Source organism: Phacochoerus africanus, chromosome 2 (genome assembly GCF_016906955.1).
Source record: "Phacochoerus africanus isolate WHEZ1 chromosome 2, ROS_Pafr_v1, whole genome shotgun sequence".
In the NCBI taxonomy this organism is placed as follows: domain Eukaryota; kingdom Metazoa; phylum Chordata; class Mammalia; order Artiodactyla; family Suidae; genus Phacochoerus; species Phacochoerus africanus.
Genome location: NC_062545.1, coordinates 181,896,591 through 181,917,637, shown reverse-complemented (window position 1 = coordinate 181,917,637; position 21,047 = coordinate 181,896,591). Strand labels below are relative to the sequence as shown.

The window sequence follows — 21,047 nt, the reverse complement described above, 5'->3', positions numbered from 1 at the left end:
CAGCCACAGCAATGTGGGATCCAAGCCACATCTGCAACCTACTCCACAGCTCACAGCAATGCTGGATACTTAACCGACTGATCGAGGCTAGGGATGGAATCCACGTCCTCATGGATTCTAGTCAGGTTCGTTAACCACTGAGCCACGACGGAAACTCCTGGATCTTCACCTCTTTTGTTCATCGCTGTATACCAACCCTAGAATATCACCTAGAACATAGTCACATTAATACCTGTTAAATGAGTAGCCTTCATGACTTAGCTTCCCTTCTACCTCTCCAACCTCATTTCCTGACGCTTTACCCTGTCATCATACTTGCTGGTCAAGCTGGCCTTTTCTTTCTGCTTACAGTGCTCTTCTTCCTATTCTTTGCCTTGGTAATTCCATTTATCCTTTGGGCGTTAGCCTAAATGCCATGTCCTCAGAAATGTCTTTTTTAACTATAATCACTTATAAATTAGGTTCCCTTGTTATACTCTCATAGCATCCTTTGAAGCATTTACCATGTCTATTTGAATAATTACGTGTTGTGTATGTGTCTCTTCTCCTATACCCTAGTGGGATAGGGGTAGGAACTTTGTCTTATTCATTGTTACATCTCTGGCATCTAACCCAGAACCTGTTATATGGTTGCACTCAGTATCTGGTAAACAGATGATACTCTTTTTCATTCGTAGGTGCTGAGCAATTATTTATGTAGAGTAAACCTTTGATATTTAAGGCAAAAATTTTTTTATTTCGTTACTTTCATGTGTATATGGTGTATGTTTATGGATAGTGCCGTCTTGTGACATTTAAAAAACTATTTCTTAACCTATCATTGGAGTTATTTAAATACATTTTTTAAAAATTATTTAAAAACCAGACAAAAAATTATTTAAAAACTCTTTTCTTATAAATAGGCATTCAAATCAGCAGAAAAGAAAACAAAGCAAACCTTAAAAGAAGTCCAAACAGTTACCTCTATTCAAAAGGCAAGAAAAGTATATTGGTAAGTTTCTACCTTTTTAAAATACTTTTGTGGTGTAGAAGATCTAGGCAAGTTGCTACTTCTTGATCAGATTTTCAGCCATTCCACCTGTTTTTAATCCCATCTTTAACCCTATTTCTAGCAATACCTTGTGCTTTTATACAGTGTAAATTGATTGGTTTCTTGGCTTTTTGCACCATTAGCTCACGATTCAGCCTTTTGGGTCTGCTCACTTGTCCGTTTATTTTCCAGCTTTGACAGTTTTGTTGTATTTTTCTTTACTGTCTCTCTAACATCTCTATTGATGAATATGATTGATGTGTAATATTTATTTCGTAGTGTTTTTATTAGCTGTTGGTACAAGGTTATATTATTTCATAAAACAAATTGAGAAGTATTCCTTTATCAGTTGTCCTTAAATGTTGGTAGAAGTCACCTGTGAAGCTGAAAAGTTTTGGAATTTTCTTTATGGGGATGTTTTTCATTACAGATTTAAATTCTTTAGTAGATCAAAGGACTGCTCAGATTTTCTAGATTTGGTTAGCAATGTCTTTTTAAGACTTTGTGTATTGTGTCCAAAGTTTGAAATTTATTGGCAAAAAGTTTATAATATTCTACTTAACTTTTTAACATCCGTAGAACTTTTAATGACTTCTTTTTTATTCAAGAGTTACTTGTACCTTCTCTCTTTCTTGATTAGTCTGACTAGAGGATTTTCAGTCATACTAATATCATTAACCAGTTTTTGACTATTGATCTCTATTGTATATGTACTCTCTGTTTTAATGATTATTTTCATCCTTCCACTTTTCTTTGGGATTTATTGGCATTTCTCTTTCTGATTTCTTGAAATGAAAGCTTAGTTCATTGATTTTCCCCTCTCCCCCCGAACCTCTTCTCTAATATGTTTAAGGCGATAATTTTTCCTCAGCATGGCTTTAACTACATCTAAAAAGTTTTGTTATGCAGTATTTTCATTATCTTTATGTCAAGATATAGTCTAATTTCCATTGTGGTTTCTTCACCCATGCACTATTTAGAAGTATATGTATTACTCTCCAGACATATAGGGTTTTTTTTAAATTATTTTTTGTTACTTATTTTTAGGTTAATGTACTTAATAGTCAGACATGAATTATCTCAATAATTTGGTATTTATTGTTGAAACTTGCTTTATGGCCCAGTCTATTTATGGACAGCTTTATTTACACATGTTTCATATATAGTTGAAAAGAGAGTCTTTTCTACAGTTACTGAGTGCTTTTCTCTAAATTTATTAATCATGTTGTTCAGATATTTGGAACCGTTACTATTTCTCTTTAAAAAAAAGATTGTTGGAGTTCTCTTGTGGCACAGAAGGTAAAGGATCTTGCATTGTCACTTCAGTGGCTTAGGTTGCTGCTGTGGTGCAGTTTCAACCCCTGGCTTGGGAACTTCCACATGCCATGGATGTGACTAAAAAAAAAAAAAAATTGTTTTCACAATTACTAGAGAGGTATGTTAAATATCACACAATTATGGATTGTCATTTCTTCTTTTACCTTAAATCATTTTTGCTATATATAAATGAGGCTATGTAATTAGGAGATACAAATGGAGAACTGTTATATTTTCCTGATGAACTGAGCTTTGTATTAAGTTTAATGAAGTGTCCTTTTAACTTACATCATTTTTTTTCATCCGTGTGAGATGTTTAAATTGTATAAACTGTCTTTTGGTTAGTATTTGCATGGTATATCTTTTTGCATCAATACATTTTAACATTTTTATATCCTTATATTTTAAAGGAATATATATATGTCATTTTTTTTCTAGCCTGATAATTTTTGCATTTTACCTGGAGTATTGATTACACTCATGTTTAATATAATTTCTGATATATTTGGGTTTAAATCTAACATTTTACTATTTGCTTTCTGTGTGTCCTATCTGTTCTGTATTCTTTTTTGTCTTATTGCTTTCTTTTGATTGGTTGGTTTTGGAGCGGGGGTGGGGGTGCCTTTTTGACTTTTTAGGACTGTGCCTGTGGCATCTGGAAGTTCCCGGGCTAGAGGTTGAATTAGAGCTATAGCTGCCAGCCTATGTCACAGCCACAGCATGCCAGATCCCAACCACTGAGCGAGGCCATGGATTGAAAATGCATCCTCATGGATCCTAGTCAGGTTAACTGCTGAGCCACAAGGGAACACCTTTTGGCTTGTTAATTAGGCATTCCTTTGCTGAGATGATTACAGAATACATCCTTGATTCATCTTTCTCATTCTCTTTGTCCATGTGGGTTTATGTCTTTTTTACAGATCTGTTTACCACCAATAGGGAAGTAGTTAAATAAGTATAGTACATTCATTCAGCAATGAGGAAGATATATTTTTAAGTGAAAAAAATGAAAAAATAGGAGCTCCCGTCATGGCACAGCAGAAACAAATCTGACTAGGAACCATGAGGATGCAGGTTCGATCCCTCACCTTGCTCAGTGGGCTAGGGATCTGGCGCTGCCATGAGCTGTAGTGTAGGTCGCAGACTCAGCTGGGATCTGGCGTTTGCTGCAGCTGTGATGTAGGCCGGCAGCTGTTGCTCCAATTAGACCCCTAGCCTGGGAACCTCCATAAGCCGAAGGTGTGGTCCTAAAGGGGAAAAAAAAAAAAAAAAAAAAGCAAGAACAGTGTGTGTTGTGTCTACAAAGGAGAAAAGGTTTAGAATAGCAAATTTTTTCCCCTTCCGTATGTATAAAGAAACTCTAGAGAGGGATATACAGAAAGCTCACAGCCCCCTGTTCAGTAGTCGTGGAAACTGAAGAGAGCTCTTACCATACCCTTCTCTGTAATTTAAAAAGTTTTTGAACCACGTATATGTATTATTCAATAAAAAATGAGATTAGAAAATAGGAATAAAATCTTTTGCTGTTATATTTTGGGGAATATGAGATAGTTTGTTTTAATCTCTGTGATCATTCTGTCATCTTTAACCAGAAGTTTTTAAATTGTAGATTAAATCATAAAAAGACTGTCTTGCTGGTCATATGTAACGTAGGTAATATTTATGTTCATCTCATTTTCTAAATGTCATGCAAATATACACTCTTTACGGTTTGTCACAGTGGCATGTATTATTCATGAAAACTCAAGTTAACAGCAATTTTTAGTTCTTAGTATTTTTTTTTAAGTATAAAGAATATCATATATGTAAATACTCAGTGGATTCATTGAGGACCAAATGGGAAAACTACTTTCTTAACAGTGGTCCCAAAGCCTATCCAGTGTCCCACTGAAAGAAAGCTAAACCTAGGGACCATGAGACATCTTATGCTTTTGCTTTTTGTAATTCATTGTTATAACTTATTTTTCAGTTTAAAAAGGCAATGTACGTGGGAGGGCAACAAAGAACATGTTTTTTTAAACATAAAATTTGATTACTTTCTACTAAGACTGTCTTAAGAATAAGGGCAATTTGTATTACAAGTTTTCAATAAAATAGAGCTTGATATCTTAAGAAATTAAGGCATCAACTTGTCATAACCTACACAGGTAGGACAGCTTTCTGTTTTGTTTGTTAAAAGGTATGAATTTAGGCAACTATGAAGGGAAAGAAATGTTAACTTTTTTCTTTAAATTTGGTAGGTTTGAGAAATTTCTCTGGTTCATTAGCTCAGAGAACTATCTAATTATTGGTGGAAGAGATCAGCAACAGAATGAAATAATTGTGAAAAGATACTTGACACCAGGTAGGTAAGATTAAAATTCTAAAGAATTTTTCTCTTAGGTAATTGGATCAGTTATGTCAGTATTGGTGTAGATTTTCATCTCATATGCCTTTCTTTGACAGATTTAATTTAGGAAGAGTTTAATGGTTTATGGTTTGCGGACTATGTGCTTTGATACTTAATCCTCATTTTAAGTGAATATTCCTGAAGTAATAGTAATACTGAGCTAATCTGCAGTGTTACACTTTTGATTATCTGCTACATTAACAAAAGAGCTTTTAATCCTCCAGAGTCACTGTAGATCAAATTTTTGAAAGCTTAATTTTTCCGTGCTGAAGTTTGTAACCTTTTTTCCACATTTAGAAACAGGACTTAAGCCCTGTGTTGTAAGTCCTTTCATTTGTTTTTGTTTGTTGATAACCAACACTTAACTGTGGCTGAACCCTCATTGAAAGTATCAGAAATCAGTAATCAATAGTAGAGCTAATCTGATGTCCCCTGAGGATCCAGAACCAAGAAAGAAAGCAACAGGGATGAGATGCATGGTACCCAGGACTTGGTCCCAGGGCTTGGTCTTCTCTAGCTCTCTTCATTGTGAGCTGAGCCTTTCATGGAACTGTATGGATTTTGGTCGTCTTTGAGTTTCAAATCCTAGAAGAACTATCCATGGCAGGCAATGGCTGCTTATTTTTCCTGTTAGGAACCTTGCATTTTATTTTTTCCTTGGCTGACCATTCATTCTTACATTCATCTCTCTGCTCACTTATTCATTTTTTGCTATCACATACTTCAGAATAAAACTGGAAATCCTAGTGGTAGCTTACAAGGCTCCTGGCTTCTTCTTTAGTCTCATTTCTCCCCCTTAGACTGTCCTTCTTATTGTGTCATATTTGTTAACCATCTGTGGTCCTCAGGACCTTTGCACTTGCTAAGATAACTCAGCACTGTGTGTCTCTTACCCATGAACAGACTAGCCTGGGCTTGCATGCAAGGTAACTCAGCAGATTTCTGAGAGAAAAAGGGATGCATATAAGGCCTCCAAAGACTTAGGCTGGGAACTGATATTTGTTCAAACCTACCACATTCCGCTGGCCAAGGCAGGTCATGAAGCAGGCCCAGATTTGAGGTTCGGGGACGTGGACTCCCCCTCTTGATGGGAGAAGTTTCAAGGTCATAAAGTAAAGAGGTGTGGATAAGAGGGAGGAAGAAGAACCGTGACTGTTTTTGTAATCTGCCATATTAGCATCATTTTCCTCTAAGGAGGCCTATAAGAAATCTCCTAGGGGTGGGAGATGGACTTTTCTTTATGTCTTCTTATGCCTTTTGAATTTGGAACCCATTAAACAGTAAACAGATAAACAATTTCAACTTAAAAGAGGACTTAATGTAGTAATTTTTATGTTTTAAAGGAGACATTTATGTACATGCTGACCTTCATGGAGCGACTAGTTGTGTAATTAAGAATCCAACAGGTAATACATTTCTTTCTATTATTCAGAACTTTTCTTTAAAATATTTTTAGTATAAGAGAAAAATCATTAATGGAGATAGGGAAGGACATTTTATAATGATAAAAGTATCAGTCCATCAATAGGATATTAAAGTCATTAAAGTATATATACCCAGCAAGAAAGCCCTAGAGTATATGAAGCAAAATCTAACGGAACTGAAGGGAGAAATAGACAGTTTAATAATAACAGTTCAAGATATCAGTGCCTAACTTTCAGTCATGGATAGAATAACTAGATATAAGAACAGTAAGCAAATAGGAGACTCAAACAACATAGATCTAACACATACCTCCACCTCACAACATTGGATTATTCATTCTTCTCAAGTGCACATGGAACGTTCTTTAGGATAGACCATATGATAGTCTATAAAGTCTCAATTAATTTAAAACTAATAAAACCATACAAAGTAAGTTTTCTGGCCACAATAGAGTGAAATTAGACACCACTAATAGAAGAAAGTTCACAATTGTGTGGAACTAAACAATACACTCATAAATAACCAGTGGATCAAAGAGGAAATCATCGAGGGTGTTAGGAAATACTTTGAGATGAGTAAAATGAAAGCAAAATTTGTCAAAACTTAGGATTTGCAGCTAAAGCAGTACTCAAAAATTTATAGCTGGACTACCTGTAGTAAATAAGAGGAATGGTCTCAAATCAATAACAAATCTGTACAAATTAAGATTTAGCAGAAGGGAGTGTCTGTCCTGGCTCAGCAGTTAATGAACCCGACTAGTATCCATGAAGACGCAGGTTTGATCCCTGGCCTTGCTTAGTAGGTTAAGGATCTGGCATTGCCATGAGCTGTGGTGTAGATCACAGATGCAGCTTGGATCTGGTGTGGCTGGTATAGGCCAGCAGCTGCAGCTCTGGTTCAGCTCCTAGCCTGGAAACCTCCATGTGCCATGGATGGGCCCAAAAAAGAAAAAAGATTTAGAAAAAGAAAGAGTTCCCTGGTGGCCTAGTGGTTAAGGATTCATTGGTGTTGTCACTGCTGTGGCTTAGATTTGATCCCTGGCCCAGGAACTTCCACATGCCTTGGGCGTTGCCAAAAAGAATTTACATAAATAAAAGCAAGTAATCCACAATAAGGAAAGGAAGGAAATAATAAAGATTAGAGTGGAAATAAAACAGTATAGAAAGAGAAAATCAATAAAACCAAAGTTAGTTCTTTGAAAAGATCAGCAAAATTGATAAAACTTTAGCTAGAGTAACCAAAAAAACATGATTCAATTTCTAAAATCCGTGAAACTTTTAAAGAAGACCGAACATCGATATCCTTAATAAACTCTTCCAAAATAAAAGAGATAGGAGCACTTTCTAACTCATTTTAAAAGGCCAGTATTACCCTAATAACAGAACCCTACAAAGATATCACAACAAAAGAAAACAACAGGTTGGTATCATTTATGAATGAGGACAGAAAAAGCCTTAACAAAATGTTAGGAAACTGAATCCACATTATACATGTGACAAAGTGGAATTTATTCCCAGGAATGTAAGATTAGGTTAACAGCTGAAAATTAATCAATGTAATACAGTATATTAGGAGAATAAAGGGCAGAAGCCACATAATGTTCCCAAGTGATGCAGAAAAAGCCTTTGGCAATAATCTAGTACCCGTTTGTGGAAAAAAAAAAAAAAAAACAATCTAAAAATAGATGGAAGCTTCCTCAGCTTGGTAAAGAACATCTATGAAAAATCCATAGCTAAAAATCATGCTTAATGGTGAAAGACTGAAAGCTGTCCCCCTAAGATCAGGAACAAGATAAAACACCTCTGTCCTTGTCACTTCTATTCAACATTTTATGGAGATTCTAAGTAGGCCCTTAGGCAATAAAAATAAATATCCAAATTGGTAAGGAAGAAAGGAAACTTTTTGCAGATGACATGGTCTTGTATATTTAAAACCTTTCAGAATCCACCAGAAATTATTAGTTAATAAACAAGTTTATCAATATCCAGGATACAAGGTCAATATACAAAAGTCAGTTATATTTTTATACACTAGCAATGAACAATATTTAAAGGAGATTAATAAAGCATCCATTCACAATGACATTACAAAAGAATAGAATACTTAGTAATACATTTACCAAAAAGAAGTGCAAGACATAGACACCAAAAAGAAACTAAAGAAGACCTAAATAAATGGGAAGATGTTCAGTGTTCTTGAATTGGAAGTCTTAATATTGTTCTGATGGCAGTACTTCCCACATTAATCTATAGGTTTGATGCAATCCTTCTCAATATTCCAGCTGCCTTTTTTTTGCAGAGGTGGGCAAAGCTGATTCGAAAAGTTAATGTGGAAATGTAGAGGGCTCGGATTAGCCAAATCATTCTTGAAAATGGAGAACAAAATTGAAAGACTTGCACTTTTTTATTTTAAAACCTCCTCCAAAGCAAACAGTAATATAGTGTGGTATTGGTATGAGTATGGAGTAATAAATCACTGAAGAAAATTGAGATTCCTTGTTCGTGGTCATTTGATTTTTAACAAGGGTGCCAAGGCCATTCAGTGGGGATAGAATAATCTTTTCAACAAATAGGGCTGGGGCAACTAATATCGATGTGCTGAAGAATAAAGTTAGATCCCTACTTCACACCATTCATAAAAATTAACTCAAATGCATCAAAGACCTAAACTTAAGAGCTAATAAAAGAGAAAAACTGTTAGAAGAAATAAGGCATAAATCTTCATAGTCTTTGATCAAGAAGTCATTTTTTAGCTATGACACCAAAAGCATATGTGACTGAAAAAAAACCCACAAACTGGACTTAAAACCTAATTCAAACAGCTCTATCAAGAAAGTGAAAATACAGTCCACAGAATGGGAGAAAATATTTGCAAATCATTTATCTGTTAAAGGACCAATACCCAAAGAACTCTAGAACTCTTCAGACTCAACAATAGAAAGGCAATTTTAAAATGTCAAATAGACCTCCAAAGATACACAAACACATGGCTAACAAGCACACGATTAGATGCTCAACATTGTTAGAGAAATGTAAATCAAAAGCACAATGAGATCATTTCACACCCACAAGAATATTCAATAACAGTGTTGGTGAGGTTATGTAGCAATTTTTTTTTTGTCTTCTGTCTTTTTAGGGCTGTACTTGGCAGCACATGTAGGTTCCCAGGCTAGGGGTCTAATTGGAGTTGTTGCTGCCAGCCTACACCAGAGCCACAGCGACACCAGATCCAAGCTGCGTCTGTGACCTACACCACAGCTCACAGCAACGCCAGATCCTTAACCCACTGAGTGAGGCCAGGCATCGAACCCACAACCTCATGGTTCCTAGTCAGATTGTTTTCTCTGTGCCATGATGGGAACTCCACAATTAAAAACTATTATAATGGACAATGATATAGCTGCTATGGGAGATAGTTTGACAGTGTATGAAGAAGTTGAGCATAGAATTTACCATGTGACTCAGTAGTTCCACTCCTAAGTATGTACCTAAGATAATTGAAAACATATGTGCAAACAAAACTTGTTTGCAGATATTCACAGCAGCATTATAATAACCAAGAAATGGGAACAACCCGTATGACCATGTATGTACTGGTTAATAGGTAAAATGTAGTGTATCCGTATAGTAGAATGTTATTCAGACTTAAAAAGAAATGAAGTACTGTTACATGCTCTAACATGGGTGGACCTTGAGAACATTATGCTTAGTGAAAGAAGCCAGGTACATGTGATTCCATTTACATGAAATTCCTAAATAGGGCAAATCCTTAGAGAGAGAAAGTAGATTAGTGAATGTCAGTGGCTGGGAAAATGAAGAGTGACTATAAATAGATACAGGATTTCATTTGAGGGTGATGAAAATGTTCTGGAATTAGTAGTAATGATTGCTTAACTTTATGAATATACTAATATCCATGAATTGTACATTTTAAAAGAGTGAATTTTATGGTATGACATATCTCAATTTTAAATATTTGAATTCTTATTCTAGTGACAATATGCTCTTCATTTTAACAGTTTAGGCAATATATAATAATTCTGAAATTCTTCAAACTTTTAAATTTTTCAAAATTATTCTTTGTGGAATAAAGTTAGAATTACTGATATAAGTGAAAGGATATTTCTCTGATTCATTTTATTAAAACCATTTATTAAAACATTTTAAACCATTTAAAATTCTGCTATGTAAGTATATTTTTAATAAAAATATAATTTTTGTAATATTGAAATTTAAACATGGTAGGATTGAAGCTGTCATGCTCTGGTTTTCATATCTTGCTTTAGAAAGTCTGTGCTTTGGTACTTAAGTGTTGAGGTATTGTTATTACAGGAGAACTGATTCCCCCTCGGACCTTGACTGAAGCTGGCACAATGGCACTTTGCTACAGTGCTGCTTGGGATGCACGAGTTATCACTAGTGCTTGGTGGGTGTACCATCATCAGGTAATAAGGGCTGTGGTCCTTTTTCTTAATTTAAGAGAGACTGTATTCCAGATTTTGAGGATATAGAATTGAACAAGGCAGACAAAGCACTTTGATGGAGTTGACAGTTTGGTGGTGAAGAAAAATACATATATAATGGCTGGTAACAAGTGCTATAAAGTTTTTTTTAAGCAGAGTAAGGGGATAGAGGAGTGAATAGGGGCTACCATTTTGAATATAGTGTCAAGAAAGACCTTTCTGAGAAGGTAAGATTTGAGCAGAGACCTAAATGGAGAGAGTGATCCATGCAGTTATATGGGATAAACTGTTCCAGTTACAACTGTCATACTGACCTAAAAGGTCTTTCTCCTGTTCCTCTCTGTTAGAATTTTCTGAATTCTCGTTGGCCCTTCCTATAAAGTAGGTATATCCAGTGGGTTTTTCTATATACTTTGTTTTAGTAATTGTCCATTAATCTTTTTTTGATGATATTTCATTCCATATTTGACTTCACATTGCTATTCATTTCACATTTTCAAGAATTATAATTGATAATATACTTTTAAAAGGTCTTAAAAGCTATACAGCAAGATAAAAAGAATTCAATACCATTATCCTCTCTTAGATTGTTTTGTTTTATATGTGTTTATTATTTTCTGTTTTGCTGTGATATTTTGTTCTTAGGAAATAAATACCACTTCTGGGATTATATTTTCTGCCCCAGTACTATTATAAAAGTGGCTTTAATTCTTCTATGAATAAGTTTTTTAGTGTACTTTTTTTTTTTTGGTCTTTTTTAGAGCTGAACCTGTGGCATACGGAAGTACCCAGGCTAGGGGTTGAACTGGAGCTGCAGTTGCTGGCCTACACCACAGCCACAGCAACACAGGATCTGAGCTGCGTCTTCACCCTCCCCCACAGCTCAGAGCAATGCTGGATCTTTAACCCACTGAACAGGGTCAGGGATCAAACCCGAGTCCTCATGGATACCAGTCATACCAGTTGGGTTCGTTACTACTTAGCCACAATGGAAACTCCTTTAGTGTACTTTTAATCCATCATATAACTATTACTAGTAAGGATATTCTCAGATTTGGGTGTTTCACAGATGTATAACATTTTTTTAATTTGTGGAACTACATTGCTCACTTCCTATATTGCCAAATTAAAAGGATTTTAATAAATATAGTAAATATAGGGGTTTTTTTGGTTTTATTTTTGGTTTTGTCTTTTTGCCATTTCTTGGGCCGCTCCCGCGGCATATGGAGGTTCCCAGGCTAGGGATCGAATCGGAGCTGTAGCTGCCAGCCTATGCCAGAGCCACAGCAACGCAGGATCTGAGCCGCGTCTGCGACCTACACCACAGCTCACAGCAACGCCGGATCATTAACCCACTGAGCAAGGGCAGGGATCGAACCTGCAACCTCATGGTTCCTAGTCGGATTCGTTAACCACTGCGCCACAATGGGAACTCCATAAATATAGTTTTATATCTTAATGTTAAACTTACTAAACTATCCTTATTTTTCTTATTATGTCTTTCACTAAACGAAATGTGGATCAGTTGTGGCTGTAGTCCATGGCATTTGAAAATGATTGACTAGTGTATCCTTCTTTTCTTTGTTACTTCCAAAGATATCTGCCGTTGAGGAGAGATCTATCCCTTCAGTGTCAATAATTTTTGCTAAATTATAAACCTTTCAGGACATAGTGCTCTTTACTTCAGTATGACTTTACTTTCTTAAATGAAAATTTAAAAACTGTATTTAAGAGTATAATGTATTATTGTGTTCCTCAGGTGTCTAAAACAGCACCTACTGGAGAATATTTGACAACAGGAAGCTTCATGATAAGAGGTAATGACTGGCCAGTAGATTATGGAGACAGGTGTGAGGATCATCTCAGAACAGAAACTGATTATTTTGATTTCATATGTGAAATGTGTTATTAAATATGGAACATTTTGTCTTGGTGTGGCAGATTTAGCATTTGACATGTCATCTCCCCATATATTTTCATTAATGACAATGTATTTTCACATAGTTTAAATTTATAGGTAAGAAAGTATAGCATGATCTTTTTTTCTAAAACAGGTTATTTAGGGTCTGACTAACCTAGAAGATGAGAGCAAGCATTCACATTTCTTCTTAATTCCTATTCTTATACATAATGCCAACTTCTGTATATGGGAAATGTTCTTTCATGACAGAGAAAAGAGAGTAAATGTCACATTGTACCAGATATTTTACAAGCATAATGGAAAAAAATAGATTTTTAAAACATTTATGTATGTTCTCTTTTGTAGGAAAAAAGAATTTCCTTCCTCCTTCATATCTAATGATGGGGTTTAGCTTCCTTTTTAAGGTACTCTTCAGTTCTTTTTTTTTTTTTCTTCTGATTTTCATTAGTCTTACCTAAAGTTCCACCAATGAAAATACCTATTTTCATAGGTAGATGAGTCTTGTGTTTGGAGACATCGGGGTGAACGAAAAGGTCAGAGTGCAGGATGAAGACATGGACACCTTGGTGGGTTGCACAAGTGAACTCATATCCGAAGAAATGGAACAACTAGGTAGCTTACAGATTTTAATGAAGTAACTTATAGTGTTTTCTTTTGTCTGGTTTTGCTTCTAAATTTATCTCTTTTGGGGTAATTGAATTTTTAAAAAATCAACTTGCCATCAGCTTTATTGAATTTTGATTTAGAAATGTTATACTTATCCTAGTGAATTATAAAGTGTCGATTGGATCTGTAACTAATACTTGAATACATGCTGATATTGTGAAACTTCAGTATTAAATGGATAATACATTAATCTGTTTAACAGAGATACCCAGAGACTTGGGAATGTGTGAATGAGCACATTTTGGTTTAGGAACTATAAGTGTTACAAAGATGAGTCTATAACAAGTACAATTTCTCACGAAAATTTAGCTTGATTTAGTAGTATATTTGCTTCAAGTAGAGACCATCTATGGTTGCTAGAATAAATTAATCTACCTACCTAAAGGAACTAGGGAATGCATGCCCTCTAAAAATTGTTTTTACATCTACGGTCATTCCTTTTTAGGATAATATTTCATTTTTTTCACTTACAGCTACTATTGTACATGCTTTTTTTTTTCCTAATTTTCACCATGTTCCTAACATGTATACATGTGTATATACATATATGTGTGTGTGTGTGTGTGTGTATTTATTATTTATTTTTGCCTTTTAGGGCCACACCTGTGGCACATGTAAGTTCCCAGTCGAAGGGTCGAATTGGAGCTATAGCTGCCGGCGTATGCAACAGCAGTGTGGGACCTGAGCCATGTCTGTAACCTACACCATAGCAGATGGCCACACTGGATCCTTAACCCCCTGAACAAGGCCAGGGATGGAACCTGCATCCTCATGCTTATGAGTTGGATTTGCTTCTGCTGTACCACAATGGGAACTCCCTATTTATGTTACTTTTTATTGAATTCTCACAACCATCCTTGTCAGATGGTTGGTGGCATCTTATTATATAGATGAGGTAACTAGACCGTATTATCACTCCTAGATAATGTTCCTTTTGTAAAAGTGTGAACCATTGCTTTACTTGCTTTATCTCATTTCAGTTCTATGTGCAAATTAAAATAAAAACTGCAGAAGTTATGTAACTACTCTTATTTTCCTCCTTTTTGGAAATGCCTAACAAAGACAAGCTATAGTTTTCATTGTAGAAGTGGTTGAAATGACTGAGAAATTTATTGTGATAAATGATCTTGAAGATCATTCATTCCACCAATTTCTGATAGAGTATTCTTTTGTCTAAGTCAAAGTGACCTTTGGGGATGATGAGGCATATTTCTGATGATCTTTTGGAGAAACAGGGAGTGAAGAGAAAGTTTTTTATGAAATTTTCAAGGAAAATCATCTAACTTTGTTGCAGTGGTAGCACTCTGACTTTGCCTATGCTAATCCTACAGATGGAGGTGAGAGTAGCAGTGAAGAAGATAAAGAGGAATTTCATGAAACTCCTGTGGAAGTGGAACTTGTGACTCAGGTTGACCAAGAGGATATTACTATTCAGACTGGTGGCCATGAGCTAAATGAAGAATTAATTCAGGAAGAAAGCTCTGAAGATGAAGGAGAATCTGAGGAGGTGGTAAAAGATCAGGAACCTGTTGGTGAAATGAAGGATGAAGGGGAAGAGACATTAAATTATCCTGATACTACCATTGACTTGTCCCACCTTCAGTCCCAAAGGTAGTTTAAGAAACCATAATTTTAACTTTTACTTTGTAAGGTGGGAATAATGAAGAGTTAATCTTTATTAAAATAATACCAAGATTGACCTAAGTGCTTTTACCCTGCATTGTCCTACAATGTTACTGTCTTTTCACTGTTTTTTAGGATTTTTATTTTTTCCATTATAGTTGGATTACAGTGTTCTATCAATTTTCTGCTGTACAGCAAAGTGACCCAGCCACACATCACATATATACATTTTTTCTCTCTTCACTGTTTGATAGGGGGGGTAGATCTTGCTGAAGAAATTTCCAGGATCCAGGGTAGAAAAATTAGTAAATATATAAAAGTGGCCATACTAGGCCAAAGTAGAAATAAATGGTTATAAAGGCTGATAACAAGAGGCAAATTTTTTTTTTGGTCTTTTTTGTCTTTTTAGGGCCCCATCCGTGGCATATGGAGGTTCCCAGGCTAGAGGTCCAATCAGAGCTACAGCTGCTGGCCTACACCACAGCCACAGCAACGCTAAATCCAAGCCACAACTGCAACCTACATCACAGCTCACGGCAACGTTGGATCTTTAACTCACTGAGCAAGGCCAGGGATGGAACCCGAAACCTTATGGTTCTTAGTTGGATTCGTTTCTACTGCGCCAAGGCAGGAACTCCTCTGGTGATTCCATTTTTAAAAGAAATGTTTTATTCTTTAATGCCTTACTGATCACCAGGTAAATAATACCATAGTTATAAAAGCTTTATTATTGGACTAGCGATGAGTGGCTTAGGAGTCAGACTTAGGGTGTATTGAGTCTTAGGGTGTGTCCTTAGGCAAATGACTATATGTCTGAGCTTCAGTTTTCTTCATGGTGAAAATAGAATGGTACCCACTTCATAGGGTTTTGGTGAAGAGTGTATGTGTTTAAATCATCTAGCAGTGCCTGGCGCATAGTAAGTTTTTCGTACATGTCAGCTATTTAAGAATATATTTAAGGGCGTTCCTATCATGGTTTAGTGGTCAGTGAACCCAACTAGTATCCATTGAGGATTTGGGTTCAGTCCCTGGCCTCACTCAGGTTAAGGATCCAGCGTTGCCATGAGCTGTAGTATAGGTCTCGGATGTGGCTTGGATCCTGCCTGCATTCCTGTGGCTGTGGCGTAGGCTGGCAGCTGTAGCTCCTATTAGACCTCTAGCCTTGGAACTTCCATATGCCATGAGTGGGACCCTAAAAACGACAAAAAAAAAAAAAAAGAATATATTTAAAAGTGAGGAGGTGGGCAATTTGATTATATCTTTTCTAACTTTACCAAATTTGAAAATTTGTAGGATTGCCAGGAGTGTGTGTTGGGGGTAGGGCATAAATGAGGAGGTTGGGATTAACAAATATAAACACTTGTGTGTATATAAAATGGATAACTGACTAAAATGGATAACTGGCATTATAGCACAGGGAGCTATACTCATTATTTTGTAATAACCTATAAAGGAAAAGAATCCGAAAAATAAATAGATATGTTATGTATGTATAACTGAATCACTCTGCTGTATACCTGAAACTAATACAAATTTGTAAATGAACTATAATTCAGTTAGAAAAAAAAAAGTATGGGAATGTTTGGGGACTTTTACAGGCTAGTAGACTCCTCTTTTTATTTTCATAGGTCCCTCCAGAAATTGGCTTCAAAAGAGGAATCTTCTAATATGGTAAATTTTTTTTTTCAAAATTTTATGAAGAACATCATGTCCTTTTCAATTAATAGAATAATTTTCTACTTTTAATTTTACTTTTTAGAAGTTAATAATAGTGATGTTTTTGTATTTGCTTGTTTTTGTTTTAATTTTAATAGAGTGACAGTAAATTGCAGAGCCGGAGACATCTGTCAGCCAAGGAAAGAAGGTAAATATATTTGCGTTATTTAGCTGAACTTTTTTTTTTTTTTTTTAACAGTTTCTTTATTGGGAGACTGTGCCTGTGGAATACGAAAATTCCCAGGCCAGGGATCAAACCCACAACATACCTGCAACCAGAGCCACAGCAGTAACAATGCCGATCCTTAACCTGTTTGGGCCGCCAGAGAACTCCACTTTTTAACAATTTTTACAATAACAACTCTGTTATGACAGACCACTTGGCTGTTCTAAAGATCCAAGTTTTAACATAAATTTTTGTTTATGTGGTTTTTAGTATTCAGCTCTAATAGGTTTTTCTCTTTTAGGGCCCTAGTCTATCGCTATAATCAGTAAGATAGGTCAGGTGTCATGAAACAGACCTTTTATTACATGAATACGTACAATAATAATTGTGGCGTATTAGCTGATTCTAGAATAATATTGACAGAAATAAACAGGAATACAAGCATACTTCATTTTACTGTGTTGTGCATATATATACATATATATGTTTTTTGTTTTTTGGGTTTTTTTTTTTTTACAAATTGAAGGTTTGTGGCAACCCTGCATTGAGCATGTCTATCAGCACCATTTTTCCAACAGCATTTGCTCATTTCATGTCACTGGGTCATATTTTGGTAATTCTTGAAATATTCCAGACTTTTTCATTAGTATATTTGTTATGGTGATCTTTAATCAGTGATCTCTGATATTACTATTTTAAAAGATTATGACTTGCTAAAGTCTCAGATGATGTTTAGCATTTTTTAGCTAAAGTATTTTTAAATTAAGTCAGATATATTGCTTTGCACACTTGATAGACTATAGTATAGTGTAAACATATGTATGCACTGCAAAACCAAAAAATTCATGAGTTGCTTTATTGTAATATTTGCTTTATTGCAATGGTCTGGAATAGAACCTGCAATATTTGTGAGGCATACCTGTACTGAAATTACGAAGTGTTCATATAAGAGGAAAACTTAGGTTTTTTTTTTTCTTTTTTCTCTTTAATGTAGTAGGTCCCTGAAGGCAAATAGAAAAAGGTAGAGGTGGGAGCTCCTGTTGTGGCTCAGTGGTAATGAACCTGACTAGTATCCATGAGGATGTTAGTTTGATCCCTGGACCCACTCAGTGGGTTAAGGATCTGGCATTTCTGTGAGCTGCAGTCTAGGATCTCAAGTTGCTGTGACTATGGTGTAGGCCAGTAGCTGCAGCTCTGATTCAACCCCTAGCCTGGGAATTTTCCACATGCTGTGGGTGTGGCCTTAAAAAAAAGGGAAACGGAAGAGGTAAAGGCAGAAGGAAAGGGACAGCTGAGACAACTACTGTTGCATAAAAAAGACTCTATCTAGCAAAGCACTCCAGAAAGAGGCCATAGATTGAAGTGGATCATAAATGAATAATAAACTCTTTTGTTTGAGAAAAATAATCATTAAACAATTAAAACTCTCTGAGTGCATGGTACTAAGCTAGAAACTGAGTTTACAGAGAGAGGAAATAAAGTTTATGTCTTCAAGAAGCTTTTGAGTTCTGGATTCAGGAAATAGCCATAAGTCTATAAATAGTGTTATATGAAAGCAATAGAGTAGTTCAGGGCTAAGAAATTACTGTGAGTTCAGGTGTTTGGGGAAATACCATTAGAAGTTTATAACTTGAAGATACAGTAGGACTTTAGGTAAACGAAGTTAAGAAGGTCGGACATTCCAAGGACAATTAGTATAACCAAAAGGGAGAAGGTGGTGGGTATGTGAAAGTAATATTCATAGTGCTTTGGGGAAATGATAAATAGGCAGAGGTGAGAGGAAGACAAAGTTCATGTTTGTGAACTAGTAGATGGTAACGATTGGCAAAGTGAAACGACCAAAAGTGGATAACCTAGAATAAACTGAGTGTTTTGGACTTATACTGAAAATGATGTGAGGAGGACTTTTGGAAGATTTTGAATGGGAATGTGATAGGTAAGTGATCAAGATTAATGTAGAACAGATTATGGGGGAATATGGAGGAGGTCTGAGTGGTCAGCAACAAGGACCTGGTCTAGGCAGTGGCATTGGGAATAGAGGAGATCACACATGAAAAATATCACAGTAATAGAATTCCCCTTCCCTCTTTAACTGCTTGTTTTTTAATCCTCTTATTTTGCTAAGCAGTCTGCAAATGTTTTATTGAGTACCTACCTAATAGCTGCCAAGGCCATGTTGATAGAAAGACTGCAAATCCCAGGGCTTGGCTATCCAGGTGTTGAGAGGCTGAATGTGGCTACTCAATCAGGGTAGTCAAGGATGACTGTGTTGAGTCTGGATGACAGAAGGAATGAGAAATCCAAGAGAGAAAAATTTTCAGCTTTTTTCTTGTGTGGTGACTTGTGCTTCTTTGTGTACAAGCCTGGTGATACCAAGTTAAGCAGAAGCCATACAAGCCTGGTGATATCAAGTTAAGCAGAAGCCATGATCTTTTATATATTGTACATGTTCCCCTCCCCATGCAACTCTTTTAGGTTACTAAGAATTTGAAATTCTAAGAATTAGATATTTCTCTGTCGTTTACATTTAGGGAAATGAAGAAAAAAAAGCTTCCAAGTGATTTGGGGGAGTTAGAAATGATAGAAGGAAAGGACAAAGAAAAAGAAAATGCTCTACACATTGAAGCTCATCCAAACACAAGCAAAAATGTTCCAGCTGTGCAGCCAATGAAACGAGGACAAAAGGTATTAACAACTTTCCTCCATCCATAGCAATTAGAATTTATGTTTTTTTTCTCCCCAGTGAACTTCAAATAAGTGAAAGGATATGTTATACATATGGAAGGGAAGAAATCAATTCTACCTATATTAATATGTAAATTCAACATGAAATCATTCAAGAAAGAATTAAAATTTTAATTAAGTTGGTAAAGTAATTTTAAAATTCATTTGAATAAGTAAAATACTGGAGGATAGTTGAGGAAATCTTTTTTTTTTTTTTTTATTGGTCTTTTGAGGGCCGCACCTGTGGCATATGAAGGTTCCCGGGTTAGGGGTCTAATTGGAGCTGTAGCTGCTGGCCTATGCCACAGCCACAGCAACGCCAGATCCGAGCCTTGTCTGCAACCTGTACCACAGCTCATGGCAACGCAGGATCCTTAACCCACTGAGCGAGGCCAGGGATCTAATCCACAACCTCATGGTTCCTAGTTGGATTCATTTCCACTGTGCCATGATGGGAACTCCAGGAAATCTTGAAAAAGAAAGTCAAGGAAGGATTTCCCTATTGGTAGTAAAATGTTTATTGTTAGAATTTTTTTTTAAGTATAGTGTTAACATAAGAATAGCCAGATAGAAAAGTGAAACAGAATAAAAGTCTAGACACAGGACCATTAATTGTATATTTTAAAATTTTAGTATGTGATAAAATATTCTTACAAACTGGGAGGTTAAGAAACATTCAAAACTAATGGCTAGTCATGTTAAAAAAAAAAATACTGGAATTCCCATTCTGGCTTAGCAGTAACAAACCCAACTAGTATCCCTGAAGAAGCAGGTTTGATCCCTGGCCTTGCTCAGTGGGTTAAAGGATTCAGCATTGCCATAAGCTGTGGTGTAGGTGGCAGATGTGGCTCAGATCTGGCATTGCTGTGGCTGTGGTGTATGCTTGAGGCTATAGCTCCGATTTGACCCCAACCCAGGAACTTCCATATGCCGTGGATGTGGCCCTAAAAAGACAAAAAAAAGAGAAATACTGACATAAATACCAGGTGGAAAAAAGAACCATCAATAAAATTGAAAGACAAATGGCAAATCTGAAGAAAAAGTGATCAGAGAAGTGCTTATGTAAACAAGGGGAATTTTTTCATCCATCAAATTGATAGTGTGTTCAGTTGTTCAGTAAGAGTTTGCATACCATAGGAATTCCCATCAGGAGTCCTAACAGTGCATTTACTCTCTTGACCCAACAATTCTACTTTTAGGAACTTAACCTGAATCAGTAAGGATATTCATCAAATTGATATTTATAATAGCAAAAAATCTGAAAATAATCTTTGTTAAACATTAAAGGGACTATTTCTAAGATTTTTATCATTGTAGGATATCTCGTGGGATGTTGGTAGATATCCTTACAAAGGGCTAGTTTAATAATGAGTTAAACTTTATTAAATCCTTTCCCTGCATCTATTATTTTTCTCCCTTAATGAGTTAGGGTGGTAAATTACTTAAGAAAATTTATTAAACTGGCCCTTTTATAAGTCATTCAAGTGTGTATATATCAAAATTTTAATTCAGCTTTTCTTGCATGACCCTGATGACTTAACGATATTGAGCACTTTTTTGTTTGTTAGGCCTTTGAATATCCTTTTTGAAGTATCCATTTAAAATGTT

At 35.7% G+C, this 21,047-nt stretch overlaps 1 protein-coding gene across 1 annotated transcript in view; it reads left to right on the top strand.

Annotated features, from left to right (window-relative positions):
• Positions 1–21,047, top strand: part of NEMF (nuclear export mediator factor) — a 47,121-nt gene that overhangs the window by 19,552 nt on the left and 6,522 nt on the right. The window contains 12 exon segments of the mRNA XM_047767272.1: positions 903–991; positions 4,588–4,691; positions 6,080–6,142; positions 10,493–10,605; positions 12,383–12,440; positions 12,890–12,948; positions 13,035–13,073; positions 13,075–13,156; positions 14,542–14,821; positions 16,462–16,504; positions 16,648–16,697; positions 19,247–19,400. Of these exon segments, the coding sequence (XP_047623228.1) occupies positions 903–991; positions 4,588–4,691; positions 6,080–6,142; positions 10,493–10,605; positions 12,383–12,440; positions 12,890–12,948; positions 13,035–13,073; positions 13,075–13,156; positions 14,542–14,821; positions 16,462–16,504; positions 16,648–16,697; positions 19,247–19,400 (1,134 nt within the window).